The following is a 27804-nucleotide window of genomic DNA, read 5'->3' on the forward strand; positions in this document are numbered from 1 at the left end:
AAAAACCAACAGGTTGAAGACACATTCTGAACTCTGGACAGACGGAAACAAACTAAAGCATATTAAACACAGAGTAAACTCCCTGAAAACCGAGCCACAGAAAGTTTTAAGAGCAGAGACAAGGTACTCATTGCCTCTTCCAAAGTGGAAACACTGTTATCAGTTAAATTAGGAGAAGAGAAAGTTAACTGAGAGCAAGCAAGAATACATACTTTTATTTACTTCTGCTCTTAACTGTGGATGTCATGTGACATGCTTTCAAGTTTCTGCTTTGACTTCCCCTCAATGATTGACTGTCATCTAGAATTGTGAGTCAAGTAACTTCCCCCCCCCTTCTTCTCTAAGTTACTAGATCTCAGGTTGTTTTCCATAGCAACAGAAATGAAACTTGGAAATCCAGTGACATTGTCAAAAGTTGTGAAGATTTGAAACTGTGAGGTAGTATCTACTGCCGCAGTGAGAATGTTCCATAAATAAACGAGTGTCCATCAGTAGTGACCTAAACCAAGCATACTCCTCCCACCAAACCACTTCCTAGGCATGTGGCCCTCAGACCTTTTTCATATATGTGGATCAAAATAGTTACAGGGACTGCGACATTATTTACATGAGCACCTGTGAATGGAAGTTTCTGTCCTACCCAGACCTGCAGTCGTTCAGTCCCAAATAAACACACAGAGGCTTATATCAATTATAAATTTTTTGGCCTATTGCTCATTTATTTTTACTAACTAGTTCTTACAACTTAACTTAACCCATAATTCTTATCTATGTTTAGCCACATGACTTGGTACCTTTTCTCAGTAAAGCATTCTCATCTTGCTCCCTCTGCATTGACTGGTGATTGTATCTGTGCCTTTCCTCTTCCCAGAATTCTCCTTGTCTGATCTCCCCACCTATACTTCCTGCCTGACTACTGGCCAAAATGAGTGAAAAATCTTTGGAGTGTACAAGAGTATTATCCCACAGCAAGCACCTCTATAGTAAACAGTTCCAAAGCCGTGCAAGAAGAGGATGGTGTGCACACCAAGGAGTTCTACACAGCCGAGATTTGCTGAAGACACACACTTCTGTCTGTTCCGATCCTCTGCCCTAGTGACAGAAGCCAGACTCAAAAGTGCACACATTGACTGACTTCGTTTATAGAGACTTTAAATCTCTCATAAACTAGATAGTTCTAACTATGGTTAGAAGTAAGTATGGTGGATGCCTGGAGGTGGGAGTTGTTATATGGATGGTGTACTGAGGAAACCTAGAGGATACCCTAAATGTCACGTTTTTAACCTGGCCAGCACTACCTGGATGGACTCATCTCATGACTGTAACTTAATAAAACTTCTTATGCACTTCTCCACTGGTGTCATACTTCATCAAATGAATTGTTTTATTTTTAAATAGAGGAAAGATGAGAGAATATTTGAGGGAAAGGAAATGGCAGATAAGGATCCCTGTGCAGAGAATGGGCAGCTGAACACCAAGACTATATCAGAGTGGTGAGCCTGGGGAGTAGAGATAATTGAAGTGGAGAGGGGAGGAAAGGAAGCAGGGGAAAGAAAGTGGGAAAGGGAAGGGAGAAGGAGAGCGTGAAGGAGGAAGAGAAGACGTGGACAGAGAGGAGAGTCCAGTAGGAGAGGGAAAGAGAAAGAGTGGGAACAACAAGAGGAAAACGGGTGAGCTGTCACCAGGGAGAGGGTGGAGCTGTAGCTCTCCGTGATCCTGAAAAGCCGTGATCTGCTCTTGCAGCCATAGAGAGCCCCAGAAGTTTTGCTGAAGACATTGTGTACTCTGCATTTTAATGTCTCCTACTGAGCATATGGGGGACGGGAAAGCAGGTGACATCAGCACAGGCACTGAGAAGTGATAGTGATGGGCCAGGTGGGAGGACACCAGTCCTGCGTCTGAACAGTGGTCAGAATGGAGAGCAGACAAACGGGTCATGCCCATGGGTCCCAGTAAGGACATAGGGAGCTGAGGTTGGAGGTCATTCAAGGATGGCTGTGGACTTAAGTTTGCATTCCATGTTTCTCTGTGATTCTAGAATACCCGTGAAAGTCATATAAACACACATTTCTCTTAATTAAATTGCCCATATTGACTAATCAATGCCTGTTTATATTCTAGTCTAGCAATGATAATTGATGGGTTATTTTAAAGTATTTATTTTTATGTTATATGCATGAGTATTTTATCTACATATGCACCCTGAGTATGTCTGGTGCCTGTGGATGCCAAAAGGGGGGAGTATGGGATCCCCTGGAACTGGTATTACAGATGATTTCCATGTGGGTCCTGGGAATTGAACCTGGATTCTCTGCAAGAGAGAGCAGTCAGTGCTCTTAACCACTGAGTAATCTCTAGCCTCTGAATTAACTTTTTTGTTGAGTTTTTTGTCTTTTAATACTGCTGTGTTTACAATCTTGCTTTGGACAGAGCAGTGGTGAACTCAATAGACCAGGTGCATTAGAAACACAAAATAATAAAAAAAGTTAAAAAACATAGTGTCTATTTTTAATTTCCTTTATTTTTGAAAGAAATATACATAGACTTTTTGATCCATTTATTAATCATTGTACACCTTATGGGAAAATGAGTGAGGTATATTTATGGATGTACCTCTAAGCCGAATCCATTGAATGACTTAAGCTTGGTATAATTTCAAGCTGTCTCTGATGATTTTTGGTGCATGTAAGTTTTATGATAAGCCAATTAAAATTCTTCTTTGCCTAAATCTCTTTCCTATGTATATTAGCCTCGGTCTATAAATGCTTGGCCATTTCTTCAATAGAGCTCAAAAGTGCATATTCTTGTGCTTATAACTTTGTAAAGCCACTGTATAAGAGAGTCCCATGTCACCCACAGACAGGATGGCTTTCATATACTTAGCTGTGGATGATTCTAAATAGTCACCAGATTTTACGGGACTCTTAGATATAAATAGTCTGATGTTTATAGCACCAGAGAAACCAGCTTCCTGAAGGAAAGCTGGTAGGCCTGACCCAGCAAGGGATTTATTTGGTCAGAATTCTCTTGTTCCTGAAGAGCTTATGATTTCAGCACATGTGGGTGATAAACCCCTGAAACTGAACCAAGCTGGAGACAGATGAACTTAGCATACTCTAGGATGCTTGATCTGCTTCAGCAAAGTGAGACGTGGCCAAGTCTGAATGTCATCAGTCTAAACACAGGGTTTCTCACATCTATTCTCAGCAGTAGAACAATGTGCCTCGGCTTTAAAGGGCATCTGTTGTCAACTGTGATCCTCTCGGTTCTCGGTTGGCTCTCTGAAGCCAGATGGTAGCACGGATGCTCCTACACCCATTGTTAAGGACACTCGGATTGTTCTCTGGCTGTCGGTCAGTCAGGTTTTGAAAGTGTGAGGAAGCAGGGGAATGGCTGGCAGTGCCATTTCTAGTTTAATAGGACATAACTGATGCATGCATACCCAGACAAATGTAATAACTTATAAAGTGTTATGGCTGATCAAACAATCAAGTGAGGTGATATTGAATACTTCATGCATGTCCTGCGAAGATGGCAATGTGTGTCTGTAGAGGACGGTGGGGGAGGTGCTGGTGTGAGTCCCAGTGATGCTGGACTCAGTAGGTTTCGGGTTTTGGTTGTTTTTTGTTTTGTTTTCATATGGCATATCACACTCGTAGTGCTGCATGTCATCTGTTTGCACACATGTGGAGACCTGGTTTCACATCACTAACCGTCCTTGAATGTACCTCCACTTTACTCAGAGACAAGGTCAGACTCAGTACTTACTAGTCTTGTTAGCCAGCTTGCTCGGGGCCTCTCATCTCTGTCTTCCAAGGTTGGAATTATAGGCAGGATGCCATGTGCACCCTTCATATGAGTTTCTGGGATTTTACTCCGATACTCAGGCTTGTGGGGGGCTTTAGCCTCTAAGCCATCTTCCCAGTCCCATACTCACTAGTTTACAAGAATGAGCCGTGAGTATCTCCACTCTACACCTCACTCCCTGCCAGGGGTACCCACATTATCCCATCTTTTCCAGTCAGTGTGGGGATGTCTAGTTGTCCTACCTTACTCCCTGCCTCCGCCACTGAAGGACTGTCGATCCTGACACATCATTATTCTTTAGGGACTTGGGTTTGACATTCCTGTTCCTACTGGAATTGGCTTCCAAAACTCCAGTGTCTAGTGCCTGTGATTCTTCCCTCATTTAGTCTTGTTACACATACTTCTGTCTCTGTATTAACATTCTGAGTGACCCATGACATCCCGCTGCAGAAGTTGTCTTCCTGGATCCAGGTTCCTGGTGGTCACATTAAATCAATATTGAGATGTTGTTCATCTGTCACCCCTGACTTTAACTCATTCTGCTATTTGCCCCCAACTACCACCCAGCACTGACATCTTTATCCCCGAAACACATCTGTACCATCATTGTTATGATTCACATTATTAATTGATTATATCCCATCAGATGCTGACTTTTCAAAGACTGGGCCAAGTGTTCAATAATCAAACCCATCACATCTCATTAGTGTGACAATGTATTTGAAGTTAATTAGTCTTATTACTAAATGGATTGAGAAAAGGCAAAGAACAATTTGCTACACACTTTCTCTATACTGTCATTGGCATGTTTGTGTGTTTGGTAAAGTGAATGCCAATCATTCCTATTATTCTGGAAGGTATCTTCCTGAAAATTCATGAGTAAATTAAGTTACATAAAGTAAATGATGCTTTCAATAAAATATAAATTATTACATTCTAAAGTCTGTAATAAATTTAATGTGCAAAATCTTAGGCTATGTTTTTGTTTCCCCTCTGCCTTGACTTTCTCTTTGATAAACTGGGGTTTTTATGTGTTGCAATTCTTTATTGGTGTTCACCCATTGAGATGGTTTGGATGTAAAATATGACTTCTGTGTTTAAATTCTTGGTCCCAGCTACTCGTCCTAATTTTGGAGGTTCTGGTACCTATAGGAAATAGAACCTCACTGAAGGGCATGGGTCACTGTAGGGTGGGTATTGAAGGTTGTGGATCCCCCTGACTTCCCATCTTCTGCTGTCATGCCTCCCCTGAAAGTAAGATTGAGTCATCTCAAACAATGAGCCAAAACAAAGCCTCCCTTCTTTAAGTTTATTTAACTAGGCATTTTTTTTGAGATTATAATTCAATTGCATTTCTCCCTTTCATTTTCTTCCCCAAACCGTTCCTTCTCTGCTCTCCTTCAAATTCATGGCTTCTTTTTTCACTAATTGGTATTGCATATATGTTTCTAAATATAACTTGTTTTGTCTGTATAATGCTACCTGTTATGTATTTCTTCAGGGGTGACTTTTCCCATTGGAGAATCAATTGGTGTGCTCTTCTCTGAGGAAGACCATGTGTCCTGCTCCTGGATTTCCTCAGTTTCCTAGGGTTCTTTGTGTGGGGTTCCCATCCACTTTGGCATATTCATCATTGTCACCCTTGTTCAGCTTGTGTGTGGACAGTTATATTGATGAGAGTTTATGGGTGTAGGAAACATGATCTCACAAAATATTTACTGACCCTCTGGCTCTCATAGTCTTTCTCCGCACCCCTACCCCCATGATCCCTGAGGCTTAGATTTGGGAGTATTTTGAAGTTATATCCACTGGGATGGGGCTCCACAACTCTGAGGTTTGACTGGTTGTGGTTTTTCTATAGTGTCGTCTGTCTATGGCGAAGAGAATTTTCCTTGACAAGGGGTGAGAACCATCCTCATCTAGGTGTATAATGGCAAATGTTTATGGATTGTAGTTGGAGATTAGGCTGGTTTAGTAAAGTAGTGGTTATAGATTCTCACTCAATGACTCATTCATGAGTTCTCTTGGCACTGAGAAGTTAGCTAGGTTTCCACTTCCAGGCATGGTTTCCCTCCTGCAGAAAGGCCATAAGTCCAGTGAGAGAGCTGTTGGTTGCTGCCATGTTATGCATGCCACCACTGCACTCTTAGGGTTAAGGTGCTGTGCTGGCCATGGTTGTGGTTCATAGGCATCATAGCTGGGCAGAACTATTGGTTGCCTCCTTTGGAAGCTTTCGTGGTGCCTTTTGGTACCATGAATGCTAGTTCTCAGGGAGGGGACATTCAGGTCAATTACAGCTCAGAGGCCTCTGGGCCCTGTTTCAGAAATGTATGGTATCCAGCAATAAGGATTTACCGTCCACCTCTGGGAGACAACCAAAGGCTGTATGTTTGGGAGTCTCTTGGACAGCCCTGATCAACAACACAAAAGAAGGGTTCTCATGTCCGGTATTGGTGTTTCTGTTAGGTGGTCTTTGGTGTTTAGAGGAAGTACCGTCAGATCAGAGAAAAGTTCATTGAAACTATGTATGTTTGTCTATATAAAAAGTTACATGTATTAGAGGGTGATTTTTTTGATAGTTAAAAGTATGATCCCTTGTGTTCTTTTCAGACACCCTTATTGTTATTTTACCTACCTATCATTTTCTCCTGAATTCACATTTTTCTACCTAAGGAGTCCTCTTTTTCCCATTTTCCTGATCATAGCCTGCTATGCCCCACTCAATTGTAGCCCAGTTCCCAACCGTGGTGGTCCCATTTTACTTACCTCGTTTCTGTATTTACTGCAGGTTATGTACACACATAACCTGAAGATTTGAAGCTAGAAACCTCCGAGAGAAGCCATGGGATGCTTGTCTTTCTGGGGCTGGGTTACCTCATTGACTGTTGATCTTTTCTAGTTCCATCCATTTACCTGCAAAGTTTGTGGTTTAATTTTTCCTTGCAGCTGAATACTATTCCATAGTGTATATGTACCACATGGTCAATATGTATTCATTGGTTAAAGGACATTTAGGTAGGTATTTTAATTAAAAGGAAGATAAATAACACACTCAGGTAGTCACAGTTTTTACACTCAACTTTTAAGTATTAATTTACAAGAAGGGATTAAACAAGGAGTCTGTTCTTGTGTTGTAAATATTGCCCAACTGCACATGTAAAAATGAATATTGAGCCAAATTATCCACTTAAACCAGAGTTGTTTTAATTAAATGCTCAAGCCAACAGCTCAGAAATTAAGGATGGAGTAAAGTTTAGACATATCCAATGGCTGCTGGATTACAGGTCTGGAGGCAACCTTCCAGGGCTCAGGGAAATGACACATTTCAGTGCCTAGCACAGGTAAGTTCCCTGCAGTCAAGGGAACATGGTGTGTCTCAAAGACCCAAACAGATGGAGATCTTAGGCAGCACCACTCTTCCTACAGACATCAAAGGGAACAGAATATGCCAACATGGAAACTATTGAAGACAGTTGATACCCGGGAGTGAACCCAGGGACAACATTTGTGCTTGGCAATCTTTGGATGCCCTGGTCAAACATGTGTTATATGACATTAGCAAATAGAGCAGTCAGGGCTAGGTGAAGTCCTGAGATTTCTGTGCCATGATGTCATTCGTTGCTTTATAAGAAGAGGAAAGGGGACCTGAGTGGGCATGCTTGCTCTGTTTCACCATGTGATGCTCTGCAGTGTGCTGGTTGGACGTAAAATCTCCATCTCGAACTTGCTCACTTAAAAAGTATGAACTGCGTCACTTACAAATTGCCCTGCGGTGTTTTCATAGTGGCAGAAAAGACTCGGCTAGCACCCCTGCTCACAAATGTAGAAAAAAATACAGAAAAGGCTGGGATGGAAAGAGGTTTAGAAAGCCTTGATTTCCTGAGGGGTTTTCTTACAAAATGTATTATCTAAAATTAATAGGAAAGTTCGTAGTCATCCCATTCTAAGCAATTTTTTTCTTATTCTCCTGCCTTCTTTCTTTCTCGTAGAGTCAGTCCTGATGATCCTCACTCCTTTGCCACCAACATCCCACAAGGCCCTGGCTGAAGCAGACGAGCTGCCAGGAAGGAATTAGCGCAGTCACATGCACAGAACCTCCAGGCTTCCTTATCCCCTTCCATTTTGTCTCCTTAGGTTTACCTCTCATGTAGCCTCACTCCCCTGTAAGCTTCAGACAATGGGCAGAAAGAAAGGCACTCAAAGAGCCCAGAACAGCAGGACTCATGACTGTTGGGTGATTGTTTGGGGCAAACACTCAGCCTCCCAATGGTTCCTGGTTTCTTAGACATGAGGATTTTGTACATCCATTCCATTTCCAGTGGTAATTTAATGGGTGCAATGAATATGGCAAGGTAAAAAAACATTTTTTTGTTTTGTTTCCCCCACTTTGTGTCTGGTATAGACAGCTGTATGGGTTACTTTTTTGTTGCCATGATGAGATACCACACCCCAGAGTGACTTAAAAAAGTTTATTTTTGGCTTTATGGTTCCAGAGAAATGTGTCTGTTCTGGATGGGAGGTGTGGCTGCAAACAGCAGACATGGTGACAGGAACAGGAAGTTGAGAGCCCATATCTTGGGATGCAAGCAGAGAGAGTGAAGTGGAGGTACTGGAGAAGCTTTTAATGTCAAAGGTCCTTCCCGCAGTAACACACTTCCTCCAGCAAGGCTATCCCACTTAAACCTCTCCCAACAGCTCCATCAAGTGGGTAGCAAGTGTTCAATTGCCCAAAACTATGGGGTATTTCTCATTCAAACCATCTAGTGGTAACCTGAATCTTCTATGGCCTGAAATCTTTGCCTGCCCCGGATTCGGATCCCCGTGCTATAACCCTGGAGGAAATGAGGTAAAGCAGAGATCAGGAGCTAGTAAGGGAAAGAGAGAGGACCCCCAAAGAGTGGAATTACTGTCCTTACCCCAGAAAGCTGCCTCCCTCCTTCAGCCACTCTGGGTACCCAAGAGGCTTTCTGTGGGACCAGAAGAAGTCCACCCATTGTAGGGAGACACCTCATATTTTGGGAGGGCTTTATCCTGGGCATTTGGCTTTGGCAGGGTATATTTCGGCTTATAGTATCTTGCTGTAGTGATCAGGAAAGAAAAAAACCCTAACAGAAGGAATTATTTTCAGAAGAGTCCATACTTACAGTGTAGAGAGGCATCCTTCACAGGCTGCTTTCCAAGAGTTTTTCCTCAGTTTACCTCCTCCATTCATCTCTGTAGCCCAGATCTGCAGTTTACACCTGCACACCAGCTACCAAAGACTTCGGGTGTGCGCGATTGTGCTCCACACACACGTACACACTGTATTGTGCCCATTCATTGTATGCCAATCAGCTTAAGCCTCCTGATTTATTTTTACAGAAGTGTGTGTGTGTGTGTGTGTGTGTGTGTGTGTGTGCGTGCGTGCGTGCGCGCGCGCGCGCGCGCAAAAAGAAGTTTCCGAAATCCTTACCAGACTGACTCCCGCCATTGCCCTTCCCTGGCAGGCGGGGGCGCGCCTCACACACCTCCACAAGCCTGCGTTCATCTGGGTTTTGGAGCGCTGCTCTAGGTCCAGCTGTAAAAGAATGTGCCCGCCTTCTGCACACATCCTCTGGAGCTCCCTGATGTGTGGAATAACGCTGAACAAACGTGGTGATTGTGAATGAACCTGGGAGCGCTTTGGGTTGGAGATCCTAGAATTCAGACTTGGCCACCCTGATAGAAAGCTGGGGAAATAGAAGTGGGCTTGGAGTTCCCTGGGCTCTACCCTGGGTCAGGAGGGTTCTGGCCTGAGAGATGTGCTGAAGAAACAAAGGCACTGTCAGGACTGTGGCTGGGCGGAGGTCTGGAGGGCAATGACTAGGCTGGGGTAGCACGCACCAGTTTGGGACTCTAAGGACCCAACATGTGGTTCAGGAGAGTGCAGTACTCGCTGCCAAGGCCACTGACTGACTGCAAGGCGCCCTGGTGCAACCATGGAGATGTCACGTGTGTCCCATAGTAACCCGAAACCACATTATTTATCAGCTGCCACGCAGGCTCCTCCCGCTTGCCCCTAGCTCCTCCGCCAGACTCTTAGCGAACGTGTAGAGTCTGGCTCCCTGCGCCACTGCTCCCTGCTCTGCGGGGCGGGCGCCTGCAGCCTGGGGCTGGTGCCTGTTCATCCCTCCAAATAGCGGACTGGCTCCACCCACAAAGATCACCCTGGAGCCTGTTTGTAGTCACCCTCTGGCTGACTGATCCCCCTGGCAGCTAATCTAGATGAAGCGTGCTGCAGCCTGGGGCTTCCAAGTCCTGCTCAGCAGAGACTGAGGACAGCACGCGCACGCGTGTGTGTATACACACATACACACACACACACACACTTCTGGGTGTCGCCGCCCTTGGGGACCTGCGCTGCCAGCCAACCATCCCCGCCCAGAGTCCTGGAGTGCACAAGGCACTTGCCACGCCGCTGTCACTCACAGCGTGTTGAGAGCCAGCTCTGAGGACACGCACGCCTTTGCTCTCAGGCAGCCACATCCTCCGCTCCGCAGCTCCCAGCTTGCTTTTTGTTACAAGCCGCACCCCCCAGCGCCTGGCTCCTGATTCCGCTTTCCTGGCAGCGACTGGGAAGAGTTGATTTCAGTGGGATTTACCTGTGAACCCAGAGGGACAGGAAAACCAGGACGCGGCAGAATTGTGTTTTCTTCAAAACGGCCATCTCCACCCAGTAATCACGGCTCCAGTCCTTACTTGGGTCCTCACCAGAACAATGGATTAAGTTACTCTTCTCTGGGCCAGAAGTCAGGTTCAAGACTTGGGACAGAATGAAGGAAAAGGCAATGATCAAGACTGCTAAGATGCAGGGCAACGTGATGGTGAGTGCTACGGTTCGGTTCGCAGGGTGGGAATCCACACTGAGAAGCAATGTGTTGTGGGGCAGACCTCAGGAGTCCTCAGTTCCCCGGGAAGTCGGAGACCTGGTTGGTGTTCACACACAGCAGGACTTCCCACTCGAACCTGAGGGTGTGAATGAGCCAGCATCTGTTGGTAAATGGGAAGTTGGTGGTTTGGCGGTTGCTTGCTGTCTTCTGGGCATGTGGCTTTGTTGCTTTTTGGGCACAGTCTGCTCTCTTGCCTGTGTCTGCTGAGTTTCAAATACATCCCCAGGGCTGTTCTGAGGCAAGCACAGGGAAGGGAGGTCTCTTCAGACAGGAAGTGGCCCTGGGCCCTAATGCCCTCCCTGGTCTCCTGGGTGCAAGTCAAGGCTGAGGTGGGGTTTCAGCCTTCAATGTGTGTACCTTTGCCCTGGAGGCAAACACCACATTTACAGCTGCCAGGCAGGCAGAACCTGTTCCCCAGATTTGGGAAAGATGTTTGCCCCAAAAGAACTGTCTCTACGGTAGGGGGCAGTGATTACAAGTCCCTCTGAAGGATAGAAGACCTCTGGGGATGCCCAAACCTCAGGACTGTGGGTCAAGGGACATCTTGGCAGTGACAACGGTTGTCAACTTGAGGACCACTGCCCTGCCTTCTCAGTAAGATGACCCCAGCCTGCTTGTGGCTGACTTATCTGAAATCAGTACCCCTGCCATTAGTGCCAGTGCCTCTGAGGCATGGACCCCAGAGGTCAGAATGCAGAATTCTCCTGGTAAGGACAGGGAGATTGCCATTGAGTTGAGAGTTGAGCAAGAATTCTGTGGATGTGTTTGCTTGAGTGATGTTTTAGCCCTTGAGGTGTTGATATGAGATAATGAGGCTCCCATGTGTTACCCTGTGGGTTTTTGCTTTTGTATGAGGCAGGGGCGAGGAAGGATTGACATGCTACTTCAGAACAACCAACAAAGCAATGGAAGAATGCTTCTCTAGCAAGGCCTGGAGTTGTTTACAAAAGTGGGTTGAGTCTGGGGTACTCTGGTGGTGAGGCATGCTTGGGAGAACCTGTCTGCCCGACTTGAAGTCTCTCTTTAAACGGAGGGAGACAAAAAAAGAAGACTGTGCTCTGATTGTAAAAAGTCTCCTACCCTCAGCAAGGCACCTGTTGCCTGGCACAGGAAAACTGTGGGCTTAGCTCAGAGCCTGACTTTAGGAAGAAAGAGTGGCTGTCCTACTGTGATGTGACTGAGAACTGTATTGATACCGCACTCCACAAGCCCTCATTCGGGGCCTCTTCCGGGTCTACCCGATTTAGTTGCCTGTTTGTGAAGATACACCTGCTTTGATAATTACTTCAGCCTTCTTTTGGTCTGTTACGATAATCAGCATCATTTTGTATAAAAAGAGCGTAAGTGTGTATTAAGCATACCCACTGTCTAATGCCCACCCACACCATGATCACTTTTCAGACCCTGCCATAGCCTGCTGATAGAACCGGAGTATTTAGGTATGAGGCTACAGTCATGGGTTAAGATTACTTCTGTAAAGAGCATGTTATTGGTGGTCATAGAAATCTATTATCAAATGAGTGTTTCAATTCCTAGCTGGCATGGGATGCTGTAGTACAGAGATGTCTTTATACCGTAGCTCTTAAAGACTCGTGAAGCCCTTTCTTCAGTCTCTCCTTCCAGAGGCTCAAAAGCTTGCTCATCGTGTATCTTGCTTGTTCTTTGAATATGGTTGCCCACGTGACACCTATACTCATCCTCTTCCCCGTGCCCCTCCCTGCCTTGGTTATTACTGTCATTAGAGTCAGTCTAACTGAGCCTAGGGGATCCTGCAGCAACCAGCATTTTATCCATCATTTGTTGGAATGAGAGTAAGATGAGATGCGAGCTCACTATACTTTTAAATGCTTTATCAACTCTTAAGTTGATAAGTAAGAGTCTGGTTTGTAACACATTTGAATACCATGCTCCCACCAAGTCCCTGCAGCTTCCATTGAATGACGCTTCCACGCTTGCTCCGCTAATTTGGGGCTTGTGGTTTTTTAAATTTTTTCATCAGTTGCCTTGGAAGGCTTGTTAATCACAGCCTTGCCTGGGTTGGATGACTGGCAGATTACTCCAAGCTTGATTGGAATTTAGGTGATATTTAACATTCACTGTGAGGACGGCGTGGTTTACGCCTGGTTCTGACAGGCCAGTGCTTGGGCATCTCACTGCCTCAGAGAGCAGCAGAGGGCCTCCCAGTGAGCGGCTTCAGGGCATCCACCTGTGCACAGAGACAGACAAGCCTCAGCACTATGTGCTTAGAGTTGATTTCATGAACAGGGAGGCAGAGCACGCTCGACCCTCCCAGTGGGCTGTGAGGACTCCAAACCCAGTCACAGTCATGTGCTGCATGCCTCTTCAGTAGGCTCTTCCCACGTGTTTCTATGTGTAGCCCTCCAAGGTCTGCAGACCCATGCATCACCAGGAGCCCCACAAAGACTAGACAACAATCCCTGGCTGGCCCTGTCCACACCACATTGCCTAGCTGAAGACGCATGCTTACCCACAGATTATGTTCTCTACATATTATCTTAGAAGTTCATCTCCAATTGCAGTTGGGTGGCTTAGAGAAGGCAAATGTGCGGTTGTGCTCCCTGTTCTTATTTTGTGCTAGTCAATGGGTAAAGGAAATGACACGGGTGAGAGCAATCCTTAGCTTCCCGTCTGTTCTTGACAGACATCTACTTCACAAACTTCGAATGCTTGGAATATTAACAGACTAACCCTTCAACTCACCATGCCACACACTGGGAAAGAAATCAAGACATTTTGTTCTTATGGAGCAAAACATTATTTTGAAAGTAATGCTATTTTGATGAAGTCTTTTCTCGAAACATCTTAGGTCCTCAGCTTGCACCCGGGTGTCCCTTTATTGTTGATACGTTGCTATTGCACAAACGTTCAAGGCTGACTCCTCTGGGAGTAGGTCTGGTGGGCAGTTTTACCATATAAAGGCCATTGCTTCATGTTAAATCTTCCTGCTCTGTGCCTGTGTGCTTTTCCCTGATGCTGGGTTGCTGGGTGAAGGTTGGTTCAGAACCAAGTCTAGGGGCTTGCCCTGGTCCTCAGTGCCCGCCTATGTGAGGGGAGAGCAGGGTCTCTGTGTTTCTTCAGGACCCAGAGATCTGCAAGACTCCTGGATCCTTGAGACTCTCATGGCCAATCAACAATAGCATTAAAAGAAGCTGGGGCCAGGGAATTCTTGGCACAGGAAGAACTAAAATTTTCCTTGTGACTTCTGGACCCCAGAGTGTATCTTTTGTCACTGGCTATGTGTTCCTGTCACGCTGAGTCCAGCACCGGCTCACGTGCCCTGCTCTCCCCTTCCTGATTTGGGTGATGCTCCTGGACCAGAACTGTCCAAAGTCGGGGTTTTCTTTCTTTCGGGCTCGTGCACTCCCCTGACCAAAACAGTACACATATAGTGGGTAGAGTGAGCAGAGAGGCTTTGAGGCTTTTAAGCCACACCCTTCTTTGGACCCCTCCCTGAAAATAATAACTCTGCTTGGGAGATTAATTATAAGGGTGTAGCCTCTCTTGGATAAGGGGTTTCTCTGTCCCTTATTGGCAACCCTGCCACTGCCCCCCATTCCTTGGTGATATGAAGCTCCTCATGGTGGCTGTCAACACAACCTTTGCTGCTTAGTGTTTTGGGGATGATGTGCCTTCTGAAAATGGGCCCTGGTATGACTCAGAAGGTCCAGGTTTCAGAGCATTTTCCCTGAGTGCCGAATGAGGAGACTCAGGTTGATTTTCCCTGCTTCCTGACTCTGCAGTATCTCTTCTCAACAGCTTCCTTCTCAGCACTCTTCCTAAAATACAGCTTCCTGTCTATGTAGGAAAGGCAGCTGGACATCCGTCCATGACACACATAACTTCCCAGGAGAAGGAGCATCTTAAATAGAAGATTCACAAGTGAAAATGTGCCAAGTTGGGGCTGGGGTCATGTCTCAGTTGGGAATCAATTGCCCTGTAAGCGTGTAAGCATGACTTGAGTCCGGTATCCAAGTCAAAAGTGAAGCATGGGTACAACTTTGGAATACCAGCCCTGGACAAGTAGAGACAGAACGATCCCCAGAGCTTCCTAGCCATGCAATTTAGTTCTAGGGAGAGACCCTGTCTCAACAAAGTAGAAGATCCTGAGACAGGCATAGAAGGTTGACCTTCACATACATACATACATACATACACACACACACACACACACACACACACACACACACACATTGGTAAAATTAACACAAAGAAATTCTCAAAATCAGAAACAAGCAGTGAGTTGAGGATTCTTTATAAGTTGTCTTGGAACTTCAGTGGAGAGGGCTGTCCTGTCTTCTCCTGAGCTCTAGCAGGCCTTTAGCTCATTTGGCCTCTGGGTCTCTGTGTTTGGACCAATCAATATGCTAAATTAGTGACTTGTTGCCCAAAGCCACTCCCCTTCCTGGAACCGCTTCTGCCTACCCACCACTCTGCTCTGTACCTGTTCACCATTAGTATTTGAGTTCTGTTATTACCAAGGGGAGTGGAGCGCTGTGAGACATTACAGCCAAGCACAAACGCCACTGCTGGTGGTTCTCCAGGGCTGCTCATCTGGGGGCGTCTAATAACCAAAAGGTTAGGAGAACTTTCTGGAAGGCCATTCAGGAAAGACTGAGCTTGGGAGCAAAGTTTTGTGTTCTATTGTCTGGAAACATTTCTTCGAGTTCTAACTGGTTGGACAGCCTAAGAGAAGGCTATGGCAGCCTGAGAGATGGCTCCATATACATTTTTATCCTAAAGTCAAAGGGTTTACCTACTTCATGGAAGGCAGTAACTCTGGTCTCCATGCTCTTTTAATTTGGAGAGGAAAATTAATTCACCTCAGAATATTTGTTTCATTTATTTCTTTTTTGTTGTAATAAATTAATATGTATTTTAATATGTAAAGGGCCACACAACTACTCTAGAAGTCTTAAGGAGTCTGATCTGCCCATGGCACTATTCTGAACATGCTGGCCATAAACAGTAACTATTGGTGACTCAGATCTCACAAACCACACTGTATAGTCAACTATAACCCATTATTTCTTACTTGATACTATAGATTTAAGTGGTTTTTTTTGTTTTGTTTTGTTTTGTTTTTCTTTCTTTTTTAAAAACTTTGTTTTAGAGATAGGTTTCTATGTAGCTTTGAAGCTTGTCCTGGAACTAGCTCTTGTAGACCAGGCTGGCCTTAAACTCACAGAAATTCATCTGCCTCTGCCTCCCAAGTACTGAGATTAAAGGCATGTGCCACCACTGCCTAGCTGTGTTTGTTTTGTTTTAAGTTGTGTTTATGTGTAAAATGGTTAAGCTCTTTTTTAAATTTTATTGATATTTATTGAGCTCTACATTTTTCTCTGCTCCCCTCCCTGTCTCTCCCCCCTCCTTCAACTGTCTCTCAAGGTCTCCATGCCCCCAATTTACTCAGGAGATCTTGTATTTTTCTACTTCCCATGTAGATTAGATCTAAGTATGTCTCTCACAGGGTCCTCATTGTTGTCTAGGTTCTCTCGGATTGTGATTTGTAGACTGGTTTGCTTTATGTTTAAAAATCACTTATAATTGAGTACATATGATAATTGTCTTTTTGGGTCTGGGTTACCTCACTCAAAATGATGTTTTCTAGCTCCATCCATTTGCCTGCAAAATTCAAGATGTCATTATTTTTTCTGCTTTGTAGTACTCCATTGTGTAAATATACCACATTTTCCATATCCATTCTTCAGTTGAGGGGCATTTAGGTTGTTTCCAGGTTCTGGCTATGACAAACAATGCTGCTATGAACATAGTTGAGCACATGTCCTTGTGGCACAATTGAGTATCCTTTGGATATATACCCAAGTGGTATTACTGGGTCTTGAGGAAGGTTGCTTCCTAATTTTCTGAGAACTCACCACACTGACATCCAAAGGAGCTGTGGTTTTATTTCAATTTAATAGTTTAAAATACATTTACAGTATAGGAGAATTTAGTGAAGTCTTTTGGTTGTAGGAACCAGTGTTATCTGGTTAGCAAGAGGGCACCTAGGAACTGAACCACAAGTTTAGACCCTGTATGTCCCATGCCTACACTGTGCTAAGCCAGCAAGGGCACATAGAGTCAGCCAGCACCCCTTTATCATCCAATTTCTCTCCCCCTGAGCACAGTGGGTTTTAGAATGACTGTGTTGTAGAAACATCTGTAAGAAACCCAAGGGCATCTATGAGCTGGAAAGTTGAGACTCGCTCACTGAGAATGGAAGTTTTCAACCCCACAGCATCAACACCATTTTGTCCAACACCTCATGCTCAGGCGACCTGGAGTCAGTTTTCCGGGCTGTGTCCAGCAGAATAGAATTAAGGGCACTTCTCACCTGCTGCTGGGGCAGAGGCCGATGCACATTCCATCAAGCCCGAGGACATAATCAGAACATTGACCAAAAAGGCTCCTGACAGGTGCTCAGTCAAGTCTGACTTCAGGATTGTGGGGGAGGCAGAGCCAAGGAAGAGCCATGCAGCAAAGGCAGAAGAGGGAGAGCAATGAGGAGACACTCGGTGCAGCACTCAGTGGCAGCAGAGCCAGAGGAAGAACAGGAGGGGATGCTGAGGAAACAGGCAGGGTGCTTTCATTTACTTTTCAAACCGAAAGACTGCACATGCTCACAGGGTTTGGATGTGTGCATAATATTTAAGTGAAGTCAAATATTAACATTCCTTTAGTTGATTTTTGTTTTTATTTTATGTGGATGGGATTTTGCCTGAATGTATGTCTATACACCACATGTAAACAATATCCATGGAGGCCAGAAGAGGGCAACAGATCCCCTACAACTGGAGTTACAGACAGTTATGAATTGTCATGTGAGTGCTAGGAACTGAACACTGGTCCTCTGGAAGAACAGCCAGTGCTCTAACCACTGAGATATCTCTCCATCCCCTTCCTCTATCTATTTGAAATTAACTTCTCTCCTCCCCCTCTCACCAGTGCCATAGCTCACCTGTGGAGGTCAGAGGACAGCTTGCAGCTGCTGGTTCTCTCCTTCTACCATGGGATTCCTGGGGCTGAAACCAGGTCCTCAGGCTCCACAGCAAACGCCTTTACCCTCTGAGACCTCAGGGGCCCTTGACCTTGTCTATGGTCCACCTGAAAATTTATTTCCAACCAAATGGAAGCAATGTAGCAGTAGCAGAGACTCTGGAGGTAAAGGTAGTAGGACCGGCAGAACAGGTTCTAGAATTTTCCATGAATTATGAAGTCCCATTCAGGCTCCCCTCCTTAGTCAAGAGTGTCTTTTTAGTGTTGTGTAAGGACACACTGCAGAAGTGACCCTCCACACCAGGACGCAGACACTGCTGGCCTTTGGCCTTCTCCACCACTGTCCTTAGCTCCTCCCCTTTCTATCTTCACTGGATGCCACTGTTTACAGGGAAAGAAAGAAAGAAGGTAAATGGGAGAAAGTGCACCTTGGCTGGTGAAGGGTTTGCTTCATGAGCTTGGAGACCTGAATCCAGTGTCCAGAACCTATGTGAGAAATCCAGGCATGGTGCTGTGAGTATTGGTGAGGGAGAGACAGGGAGATTCCTGGAGCTCACTGACCAACCAGTCTAAACAGCCCTGCTAACTCCAGGCCAGTGAGATGATGTCACAAAAGGGGGTGAAATGCACCTGAAGAATGACAGTGGAGGTTGACCCCTGACATGCACACGCATCCACACACAGACACACACACACACACACGTGCACGCACACAGACACACACACAGAGCATGCACACACCCCAAAACAGAAAATAGATGGCAAAAATATGTATTATGACCAAGGTAGGGTTGTCAATGGCGTGTGCACACTTTGGCTTTGTTGTGCACCTCACTCACACCCAATGCATGGTGCTCATACATCCCTGGAATAGACTGTGCTCACTCTGTCAGGCACAGCTTCACATCTGCTGGGTAAAAAACATGGTGGACGCCATCACTTTGATTGCTTGACTTCCCAGCTATTAAATAAAAATAACAGCACTGCGCTAAGACAGGGGTGCCAAGGATACTCCTGTTTCCAGTTGAGTGATACTCATCTGAGAAAATCAAAAGGCGCTGCTGACATGATGAGCTGGCTGTGGAGTCAGGTTGGCCCTGCACCAACCAGCTGCACTGGCTGCAATTGCTGTGGGCATGACCTGGAGGAGATGCTGGGGCTAGCAGCATCTTCACTGGAATTGCAGCTAAGAATTAGACACTTGCCCTTCTCTCCTCACCTCTACTGTGGCTGGACGAGACTATCTTTTAGGAAACAGAAAACTTACTTCTAATACTTGTTATTGCCTGATGTTGTTTGTATATGAAGAGCCTGTAGTGAAACTTCCCAGCCATGATCTCAAATAAACCAAACCAATAATCACATGTGCCTTCATTCCTGCAAAGTGCCTCGATTGTACCCTAGATTCTCAGTGCTGAGGCAAAAGGAAATTTAGCACATATAAGGACAATTCTTTGCATCTCATGATCTATTCCAAAATTCTCCCTTTTCTAATCATGTAAAGAAACACATACAGCCCAGAAGATGGGCAAGGCTCTGGGGAGCTTATGAATGGGGAGCTTTTGAACCACCTCTTCCTGATTCTGCCTTCGTAGCATCTCCAGTCTCTTTGGCAACAGCTGCAGGCATGGACGTTTTTGACACCATCTGCTTATTAGAATCTTCTAATATGAAAGAAAGACCTTCACTGGCTCATAGCAATGGGTGGAAATGAAAACCCAGCGTGTTAGTTTTCTGTCTCCTGCTATGACAGAATAACGATCAAATGCAGTGCAAGTGAGCAGGGAATGTTTGGGCTCCCAGTTTTGGGGGATGGAGCCCACCATGGTGGGTCAGCAGCTCTGGCTGTGAGAGTGGGAAACAGTTGGTCACATGGTCTTTCCAGTTAGGAATCCAGAAGATGAGAGCTGATGCTGGGCTGTCATCATTCTTCTCTTATTCGGTCTGCCCAGCCAACCTTTGGGTGGTTCTTCCCTCTTTAGTTAAGCCTCTTTGGAAACAGGCAGACATGTGTTACTTGGGTGGCTCCCAACCCAGTCAAAATGATAGTGAAGACCGACCCTACCTGCCGCAGTGCTGCACTACCTCAGCCCCCGGAAAGGTTTCCTGGGAGTGCCTGTCTTCAAAACTGCGAGATGTTGTCCGGCTTCTGTCCTCACCACAAGGCCAGCCCAGTCTGCACTTTGGAGCTGTAGAGAATATTTCTCTAGACAGATGAAATTTTACAAAAATGCACGGAGCAATTCAGCTTCATTAACATAAGTTAGAAAAGGGACAATTGGAGTCACAATGAGAAAACATCCAGAGAAATCTAAGGTTTTAGAAAGATTAATTTTTGGTGTAGGTGTTTAGCAAGGAGACCTGTGTGCCTGAGTACACAGTTGGCAGGGAGGAACATTAAAATTTGGAAACTTCATAGGACGGTAAAAGTTGAGGATATATCTACTAGCTAGTCATCTAACTTCTGAGTATTTCTCAAGAGAATCCCTGTCAGATGTCCCCCCAATGAGAAGTTTGTAAGGATGTTTGTGATGGAAATGTTTTTAGTGACCTTGAGCCTGAACTGGTTGACCCTCTATCAAAAGGAGGACACATAAATACACTTGTCTTTATGTGACTAGCAGCAGAATACTGTGTGGCAAAAAATTAATGACTTGTCATTATCAAACAGACTTATACAAAAGAAGGCAGGCTTAAAAGAATATAATGTTTGAAAAGCATGGAAGAAGGAATAAAAAGAAAAAGAGGAAAGAAGAGTGTCAGAGAACCCTGACTTCTGTGTAAGATGATCCTTGCATCCTGGAGCTCACAGCAGTTACAGTTACCTGCATATGAGCTGCACAGGCTGGGGCCACAGATCTCCACTCACGGAGGGAGGAGGGCCTCATTGGACCCGCCCATCTCTGAGGATTTCACTAGGGTGGTGGGGGAGACATTTTCTTAAGTATTGTAGCCGCTAGTGAGGTGATCATGATCCTATAAACAACCTTTAATCTTGACTCCTGTAAGTAACCCTAGAGAAACTTAGTGTATTGAAAAACAGAAAGAAAATAAGATATGAAGGTGGAAGGCATAAGAAAAATGGGTTCTGTTGGAAAGAGGAAAAGAATGGAGATAGGGAACAAAAGAGGGTAATGATGTGATTAAAAATTATTGTATACATGTGTTTTAGTCACTGTTCTACTGCTGTGAGGAGAAATCATTACCAAGGCAACTCTTGAAAATGGGATCATTTAACTAGGGTCTTGCTTACAGTTCTAGAGGGTTAGTCCATGATCATCATGGCAGGAAACAGATAGACATGGTATTGGAACAGTAGTTCTAAGCTTTACATCCTGATCTACAAGCAGCAGTTAGACAGACAGACAGACAGACTAGGCCTTGGGTGGGCTTTCTACCCCTAGTGACACACCTCCTTCAACAACAAGGTCACACCTTCTAATCCTTCCCAAGCAGTTTTACCAATTGGGAGTCAAGCATTCAAATATATGACCCTATGGGAGCCATTCTCATTCAAAACTACCACAGCGTATATGAAAATGTCCTGATGGAACCCGTTACAATAATTAAATTTTTAATAAAAAGAACAACAGCAACGTATGAGTATGTATTTGTCCAACTAAAAGTTTAAATGCTATGAAAAACAGGTATTGGTATGATATCTGTGATGGAAGGTGAAATTTTCAAAAAAAAGAAAAAGAAAAAAGAAAAGTAAGGAATTATGTACGATCATGCAAATTATAATCCTGGCTCAGCGTTGTGAGGACTGAGACTGTTGTGGTGTAGGACCCACACATCAGCGGAGAACATAGAACATGTTGTGTGACTATGGGTCTTTATCTTTATCCTCTGCGAGGAGAAATTCACATCTGATTTTCAGTCCTGAGGATATGGTGGTGTCTGTCTCATCTATGGTGCCCTTTTCAGTAGCCTGATGGTACACAGGCTTTGAGAACCTCAGATGCTGACTTTTCTTAGGGTGAATATTCCATTTTAAATTTGGCTCACAGAATAGTGCTTACATGGGTAGAATTAGGGTAGGAGATGTCTTTCATTCTGGAGTTCTGTTAGGAAGAAGGAAAATCAGATTATTTTCTCCTGGAGTTTATTCTTTAGCTATAATTATTTAGTGTGTGTGTGTGTGTGTGTGTGTGTGTGTGTGTGTGTGTGTGTGTGTGTTTAATGCATCTTCTGGGAAATGTTAATTATCACAGATTGGACACCCATTCTAGCCACAGTCATGAAGGTTTCTGACGGAGCCTTTATCGATGCATCTGTAGGAGATATGTTGACATACTCTTAAGCAAAGTCTAATGTTCCCTGTTACAATAACAATGCCAAAGAGAGTAATGCATTCTGAAAGTTTTATGGAACCTAAAACATTAGAAGTGCTGAGAAATATTCCCAAACCACTGTGCAGATATTCGTGGAATGAAATTTTCCAGAATAGTTATGCCTGGAAATGGATTCTGGGCTGGATGTATAAGGGCTGCAGTATTGGGAGGTCTCCACAGCTTGGGAACCATCTCCCATCTTCTCGAGTGGTGAATGCAGAATCTGAAATGATGACCGCTGTGGTTAAAAGACAAAGCAGAGCAGACTATGGGGGTGAGAAGCCATGATCAGTCAGCTGATGACAGCCAAAAAGCTACCTATTGTTTGAGAAATATCAACTTTCACTAGGACCAAGTGAAAGCAATTCAGGAGATGTGCCGGTCAGCCTTCCATAACTATGACAAAACATCTGAGATTATATCTGCAGCTGTGAAGAAAGCAAAAGTCTTATTTGGGCCATGGTTTTAGAAGTTCTGATCCATTGTTATTCAGCCCTACTGATAGGAATGGCTATATCAAACCCATAATGTTGGGCATATTTCTCCCAGTTGGGTTCAACATTTGGAAGCTCAAGTAAAGAAAGAAGGGACGAGAAATATAGGCTGATGCTGTCCCAGAAGCTGTGTGACTAATATGCATTGTAAGATGAACCTGCACAGAGTGTCATGGGAGGGCACCAGGTCCCCAGGGAGAGCAGAACTGCTTATCTCATGGTGGCAGGGAGCAAAGACTGGGGAAAGTAGGGTCAAGAGTCCCCAAATCCCTTTCCAAAGCACACCCTCAATAGCTTCACCTTCTTCCACCAGGCCTATTGGAGTCTAAATTCTGTGGCTGTGATTAAAGAGTCAGACAAAAAGCAACATGGAAGAGAAAGGGGTTTCTCTGCAAATCAGTCTTGCAAATCAATGTGGAACGGAGCTTTCCATGGTGATTTCTTCTATGGGAGTGGGTTTCCTGTTGGATTTCAGCTTATCTTTCCAGTTTATAGTCCCTTATTTTGAGGAAGTCAAGGCAGGAACTTCAAATAGCATCTTGCATTACATCTACACTGAGGATCGGAAAGAGAATGGATTCACACATGATCAGTCGCTTGCCTGTGCTCAGCTCAGTTTCTCCATTCTTACACGGTTCAGAACCCTTGCTCGGGAATGGTGACACTCGCAGAGGATTGAATCTTCTTACATCAGTTAACTTAATAATTAAGACACCCCCACACACACACAGACATGCCCACAGGGCAATACAATGTAGACTGTACCTCACTGGGACTCTTCCCAGGGAATTCTGAATTTTGTCGAGTTGCCAATAACTTCCCAACAGTGTCTCAGACTGGTGACCAAGCATTTAGCACACGGACCTTCAGGTGACACTGAAAATCTAATCCATAATGGTGGAGCTGTCATTAGATCCCTGTGGACTTCCTCCTAGAACCCAGTCTGAACAACGTGTACTGAGTCTCCTCTCCCCTGACAAATTCTAGATTAGTATGGATCACTGCAGGTTTATTTTATAACAAATATTGTCCACATAGCTTTTGTGACAGCATCAACCAATATTTCTCACCCCTTCCTTTCTTGAATTTCTAAATGTTGAACACAAGTTGGAGAAGCGTGTCCAACATTATTGATTTGACCTAGTATAAATGCTATTTGACTGTGGGAAGGTTCTGGTTTTCTTGTGTGGCTCCAGTATTTGAGTGTGGAGATTGTGAAACACGCCAACAATGGGCAGGTTCATGGGAGAAAATGCATGCAAGTGTATTGATGCAGAAGTCCACAAGAGTCATACACAATGTGAAGCTTAAAGAGGGGTCAGATGGTCAAGGCTCTGTGCTTTCAGAGGGTGGTTTGTAGTAGGAGTGGCAAACAAGTTTAAAGGAGGCATAAGGAAAAAGAGTGGACCAGAGAGTGGAATCTGCAGTGCCCTGGGACAGAGGTCCTTGCTGCTGCGGGTGGGTGTGACCCTTGAATTGTTGTGTGATCATTTGATTGTATTCTGACAATAAAGCTTTCTTGGAGTCAGAGTGCTGAGCTAGCCACTAGCCGACCAAACTTAAGCAGAGAGATCTTGGCTAGAGGACAGATAGGAGACAGAAAGTAGTAAGACAGGGCTGAGAGGAAATCTCAAGCTTTTTGGATTGAGGAACAGCAGAGAGAGGAGGTGACTTCTCCACTCCTCTGATCATTCAGGTTCTTACCTCAATAGCTGAAATCCAATTTTTTACTGATCAAGTACAATTCGATAAATGTGCCATGGGTTTATTCCTCTGTTGCGTCATCTCAGCCTTCCTCGATTAGTGGCATTTCAGAAAAGCTTGATGCAACTGTGCTCCTGGTGTGTCTCATCTTTAGGTCAAGAGCAATCAATAGGAAAGCCATTCCCTGCATCACTGGCCCTTCCTTCTGGGGCTCCCAGTCTGAAGGCCAAAGCAACTTATTTGAGGATATTGTTTTCTGAGTCCTAACAGGTGCCTTCTGGAATTCCCCTGAGGTATATTTATAGTTGAGCCCATTGAAGAAAGCGTAATTATAACTCAAATCTTCTCTCAACTCAGAAATCCTCTGCGTAAAGATCATAGAGACAGATAATACTTTCGGTGTTTGAGGAAGCATTAGGCAGAATGTGGCACCTCACAGGCAGTATGCGCAAAGATGGCACAGTAAGAGATGCTGCTTCACTATGCAGCCAGGGAAATGAAACCCATTAAGTTCCTGTTTCCAAGATACACAGAAGCAGAAGTTTCTGTACTGGAGCAAAATGCTTTGACACTGTCATTTGTCAGTTGATCCAAACTCATCTGATAGTTAAGACAAGCATCTGTATTGACTGTGTATGGATTCATCCTGAGGAAAATCAAACTCTCCTGTCTCCATGGTGGGAGGTGGCTTTGCATCCTGGAGGAAGATACCCAAGGAGGTTAGCCTGTGAACCTGAAAAAGAAGAGAGTTCTCCTCCTTCAAAGCAGGTTCCAAAACTCAGGGAATGTGTTCCTGGACCACGGGCTGACAGAGGTAACCCAATCCAACCACAAAAACATTGGTTCCAAAGAGATGACACCATGTGAACATGTTCTGTGAGGCAAATTCTCTAAGAAAGGGGAGACAAGACATGTCTTTTCCCCAGTCCTCGCTGAGGAGAGTTAAGCCTCTTGTTTTTAATTTGTGTCTGTCTCACAAGCAGAACATTGCGGCCAGGACACCACAGATGCCCAAGCTTACGGATACCGAGTCCCTGAGGTGTCAGTTTGGTTTGTCGGGAACGGATCCTGCTGGATGGGTTTCATTCCTTTTTCTGATTGAGCAGCAAGAAAACACCAGAGCAGGACACTTGGGGTGGGGACTTCTGTGTCCTGTAGCCAAAGCATCAGCTGCCATCCAACATTGGGTGGAAGAATTCTGAAGGATAAATTCAAGGGCATTGAGCAAAGGAAGAAAGCAATTGCCAAGCCAAGCTATTCAGGAGCCTCAGTGTAAGGCTGCTGTTCATTCAGTGCTAAGTGTGGCAGGCAGAATGTAAACCCCCTATATGTCGCTGCTTACTAACCCGACTGACCCTCTGCACATGGCTGCTTATTAACCCAACTAACCCTCTGCACATGGCTGCTTACTAACCCAACTAACCCTCTGTATACTGCTGCTTACTAACCCATCCAACCCTTTGCATATTGTTGCTTACTAACCAGACTTCCTGCTGGTCTCTGAATATAAGTAATACCTCCAGTCTTCCAACGAAGCTCAAGAAAGTTCAGTCATCTAGGTAATAGAGAAAAAGCCAGCATCCAGCTCAGATAGGCAAGGGTGTGTTGCTACTGCTGTATTCAAGACCTGACACTTTCTCTACACTATGAGGTCAGCAGCCATGTCTGTCTCCTGTAACACAGGGAGAGGCTATTGTCTACCCGCGCTATTTATGTTTTGCTGAAATTTTCAGTCATTATATCTGACAAGGCTCCTGGGTCTCAGCTGCCCTGGCAGAGAAGCAAGGATTTTCCCACGCAGGGAACGTAAGTGAGGCTCATCTCGGATTCTCCCGTGCGATCTTCAGTGTGTCACTCGAGACAATCCCATACTCAGCATCCTCGCTGGTGCAGTCCACAAGCAGAGAAGATGGGAAAAGTCCCTCCAGGGCTGACAGTGCTTGAGTGTGCTTGGGAAGGCAGTGGAGGGTTGATGTGGCAATGTGGGCACGTGATTCCTTCCCCCTGCCGTTTTCCAGAACAACAGAGCGACAGAGGCGACACCTGTGCTCTGTGCATTGAACGGCCTGTATTCTAGAAACCTGAACGTATGAAACACCGCCCTGCCCCCACCCGGGACCTGCTTTCTAGCACAGGAACCAACATAATGCAGCCGATCACACAGCCAATTGTTTAACGACAAGCCAAATGCGTTCGTTCTAGAAAGGAGGCTGGGATTTTTATCCTTTCAGGCAGTCTGGGGGTGATTTTTACAACTGAGAAATGTGTTTGGAAGCTCATATGTTCGAGAAAGACATGACAGATGATAGAGCTGTTTCCCTTAACTTGTCAATCCATGGCAGAGAGAGATGTCATAATTAAGAATATTTCTTACAGATGAAATATCTGAACGTTTTTGAAAGAGAGTAACTTAAATGGAATTTAAAGGGGAGTCTATAATTTTTGACTGTTATGGGAGACATCTGAGGAAGGACATAAGGACTCTAAATGCCCAGGTGTAAAGATTTGCTTGTTAGAAACTTGAAATATGGAGTGTGTGAAACAAATGAGCAACCAGCAAAGAAACACCAAAGACACAGGATAATGATGGGATCTTAGGACCAAATAACAAGGAACTGAGCTTGAATGAGCCTTGGCAGAGAGATGCAAGAGCTGGGAAGAGTTACTACTTGTAATTTTCATCAGTGGGTTTATTTTAAGACAGCTAAAGGGCCTGCAAGCCCAGCTTTCATGAATGAATAGAAGCAAAAGTAGAAGGAAAATACCATAGGCTTGTGTTTGATGATTATTAAAATCCCATTAGCTGAGAGAGAACCTGGCACTCTAGGGACACCCATCCTGATGCTGTGCATGCGATGGATTCTGCAGCTAGAGTCCCAGTTCTGGGTACCTGACAAAAATGGGAAGAGAGATCACCACACATCGGGACCACAAACAAACAGGAACCATATCAAGGAGGGAAATTTGAAGTCAGTTACAATGCTTAAGGCAATGGGTAGTTTCACCTCTCAACCTGACTGCTCAGTACCCAGGTAGGTGGCCAAACACCAGAAAGAATGGACATTGTGAGGTGGTTAAGGAAGAAAGTGCCACTTCAATTTGTAGCTTTTGAACAGAGCAAGTGGTCCAACCAAATGCAAGTTGACAGAGAGATAGTCTTTTTTCTCTTTCTTTTTATTATTATTTTTTTAAAGAAAACAAACTATCTTTTTTCATTTTACTTACCAATCCCAGTTCCCACTCCCTCCCCTCCTCTCAATCCCTCCCCTTAACCCTCCATCCCACCCCCCACTCCCCATCCACTCCTCAAAGAGGGTAAGAAACATTGCTTTGGGGAAGGTCCACAGCCCTTGATACTATATCTAGACTGAACAAGGTATTCATCCAAAGAGAATAGGTTCCAAAAAAAGCCAGTCCAAGTAGTGGTGATAAATCCTGGTGCCACTTCAGTCTGCCCCAGCCATACAACTGTCACCTACATTCAGAGGGACTAGTTTGAACCTATGCTATTTCCTTCCCTATCCGGCTGGAGTTGGTGAG

At 44.8% G+C, this 27804-nt stretch overlaps 1 protein-coding gene across 2 annotated transcripts in view; it reads left to right on the forward strand.

Moving 5' to 3' along the window:
• Dpp6 (dipeptidyl peptidase like 6) overlaps positions 1–27804 on the forward strand; it is an 868555-nt gene that overhangs the window by 82911 nt on the left and 757840 nt on the right. Inside the window, exon 1 of one of the 2 annotated variants that reach the window (XM_048440198.3) lies at positions 10035–10649. The exons of the other annotated variant lie outside the window; for it this stretch is intronic. Within the exon in view, the coding sequence (XP_048296155.3) occupies positions 10599–10649 (51 nt within the window). The 5' untranslated portion in view covers positions 10035–10598. Of the gene's footprint in view, positions 1–10034; positions 10650–27804 lie in introns of those variants that run through there. 2 annotated transcript variants of the gene reach the window in all.

The sequence above is a fragment of the Myodes glareolus genome, chromosome 6, assembly GCF_982192425.1.
Source record: "Myodes glareolus chromosome 6, mMyoGla1.1, whole genome shotgun sequence".
Taxonomy (NCBI): domain Eukaryota; kingdom Metazoa; phylum Chordata; class Mammalia; order Rodentia; family Cricetidae; genus Myodes; species Myodes glareolus.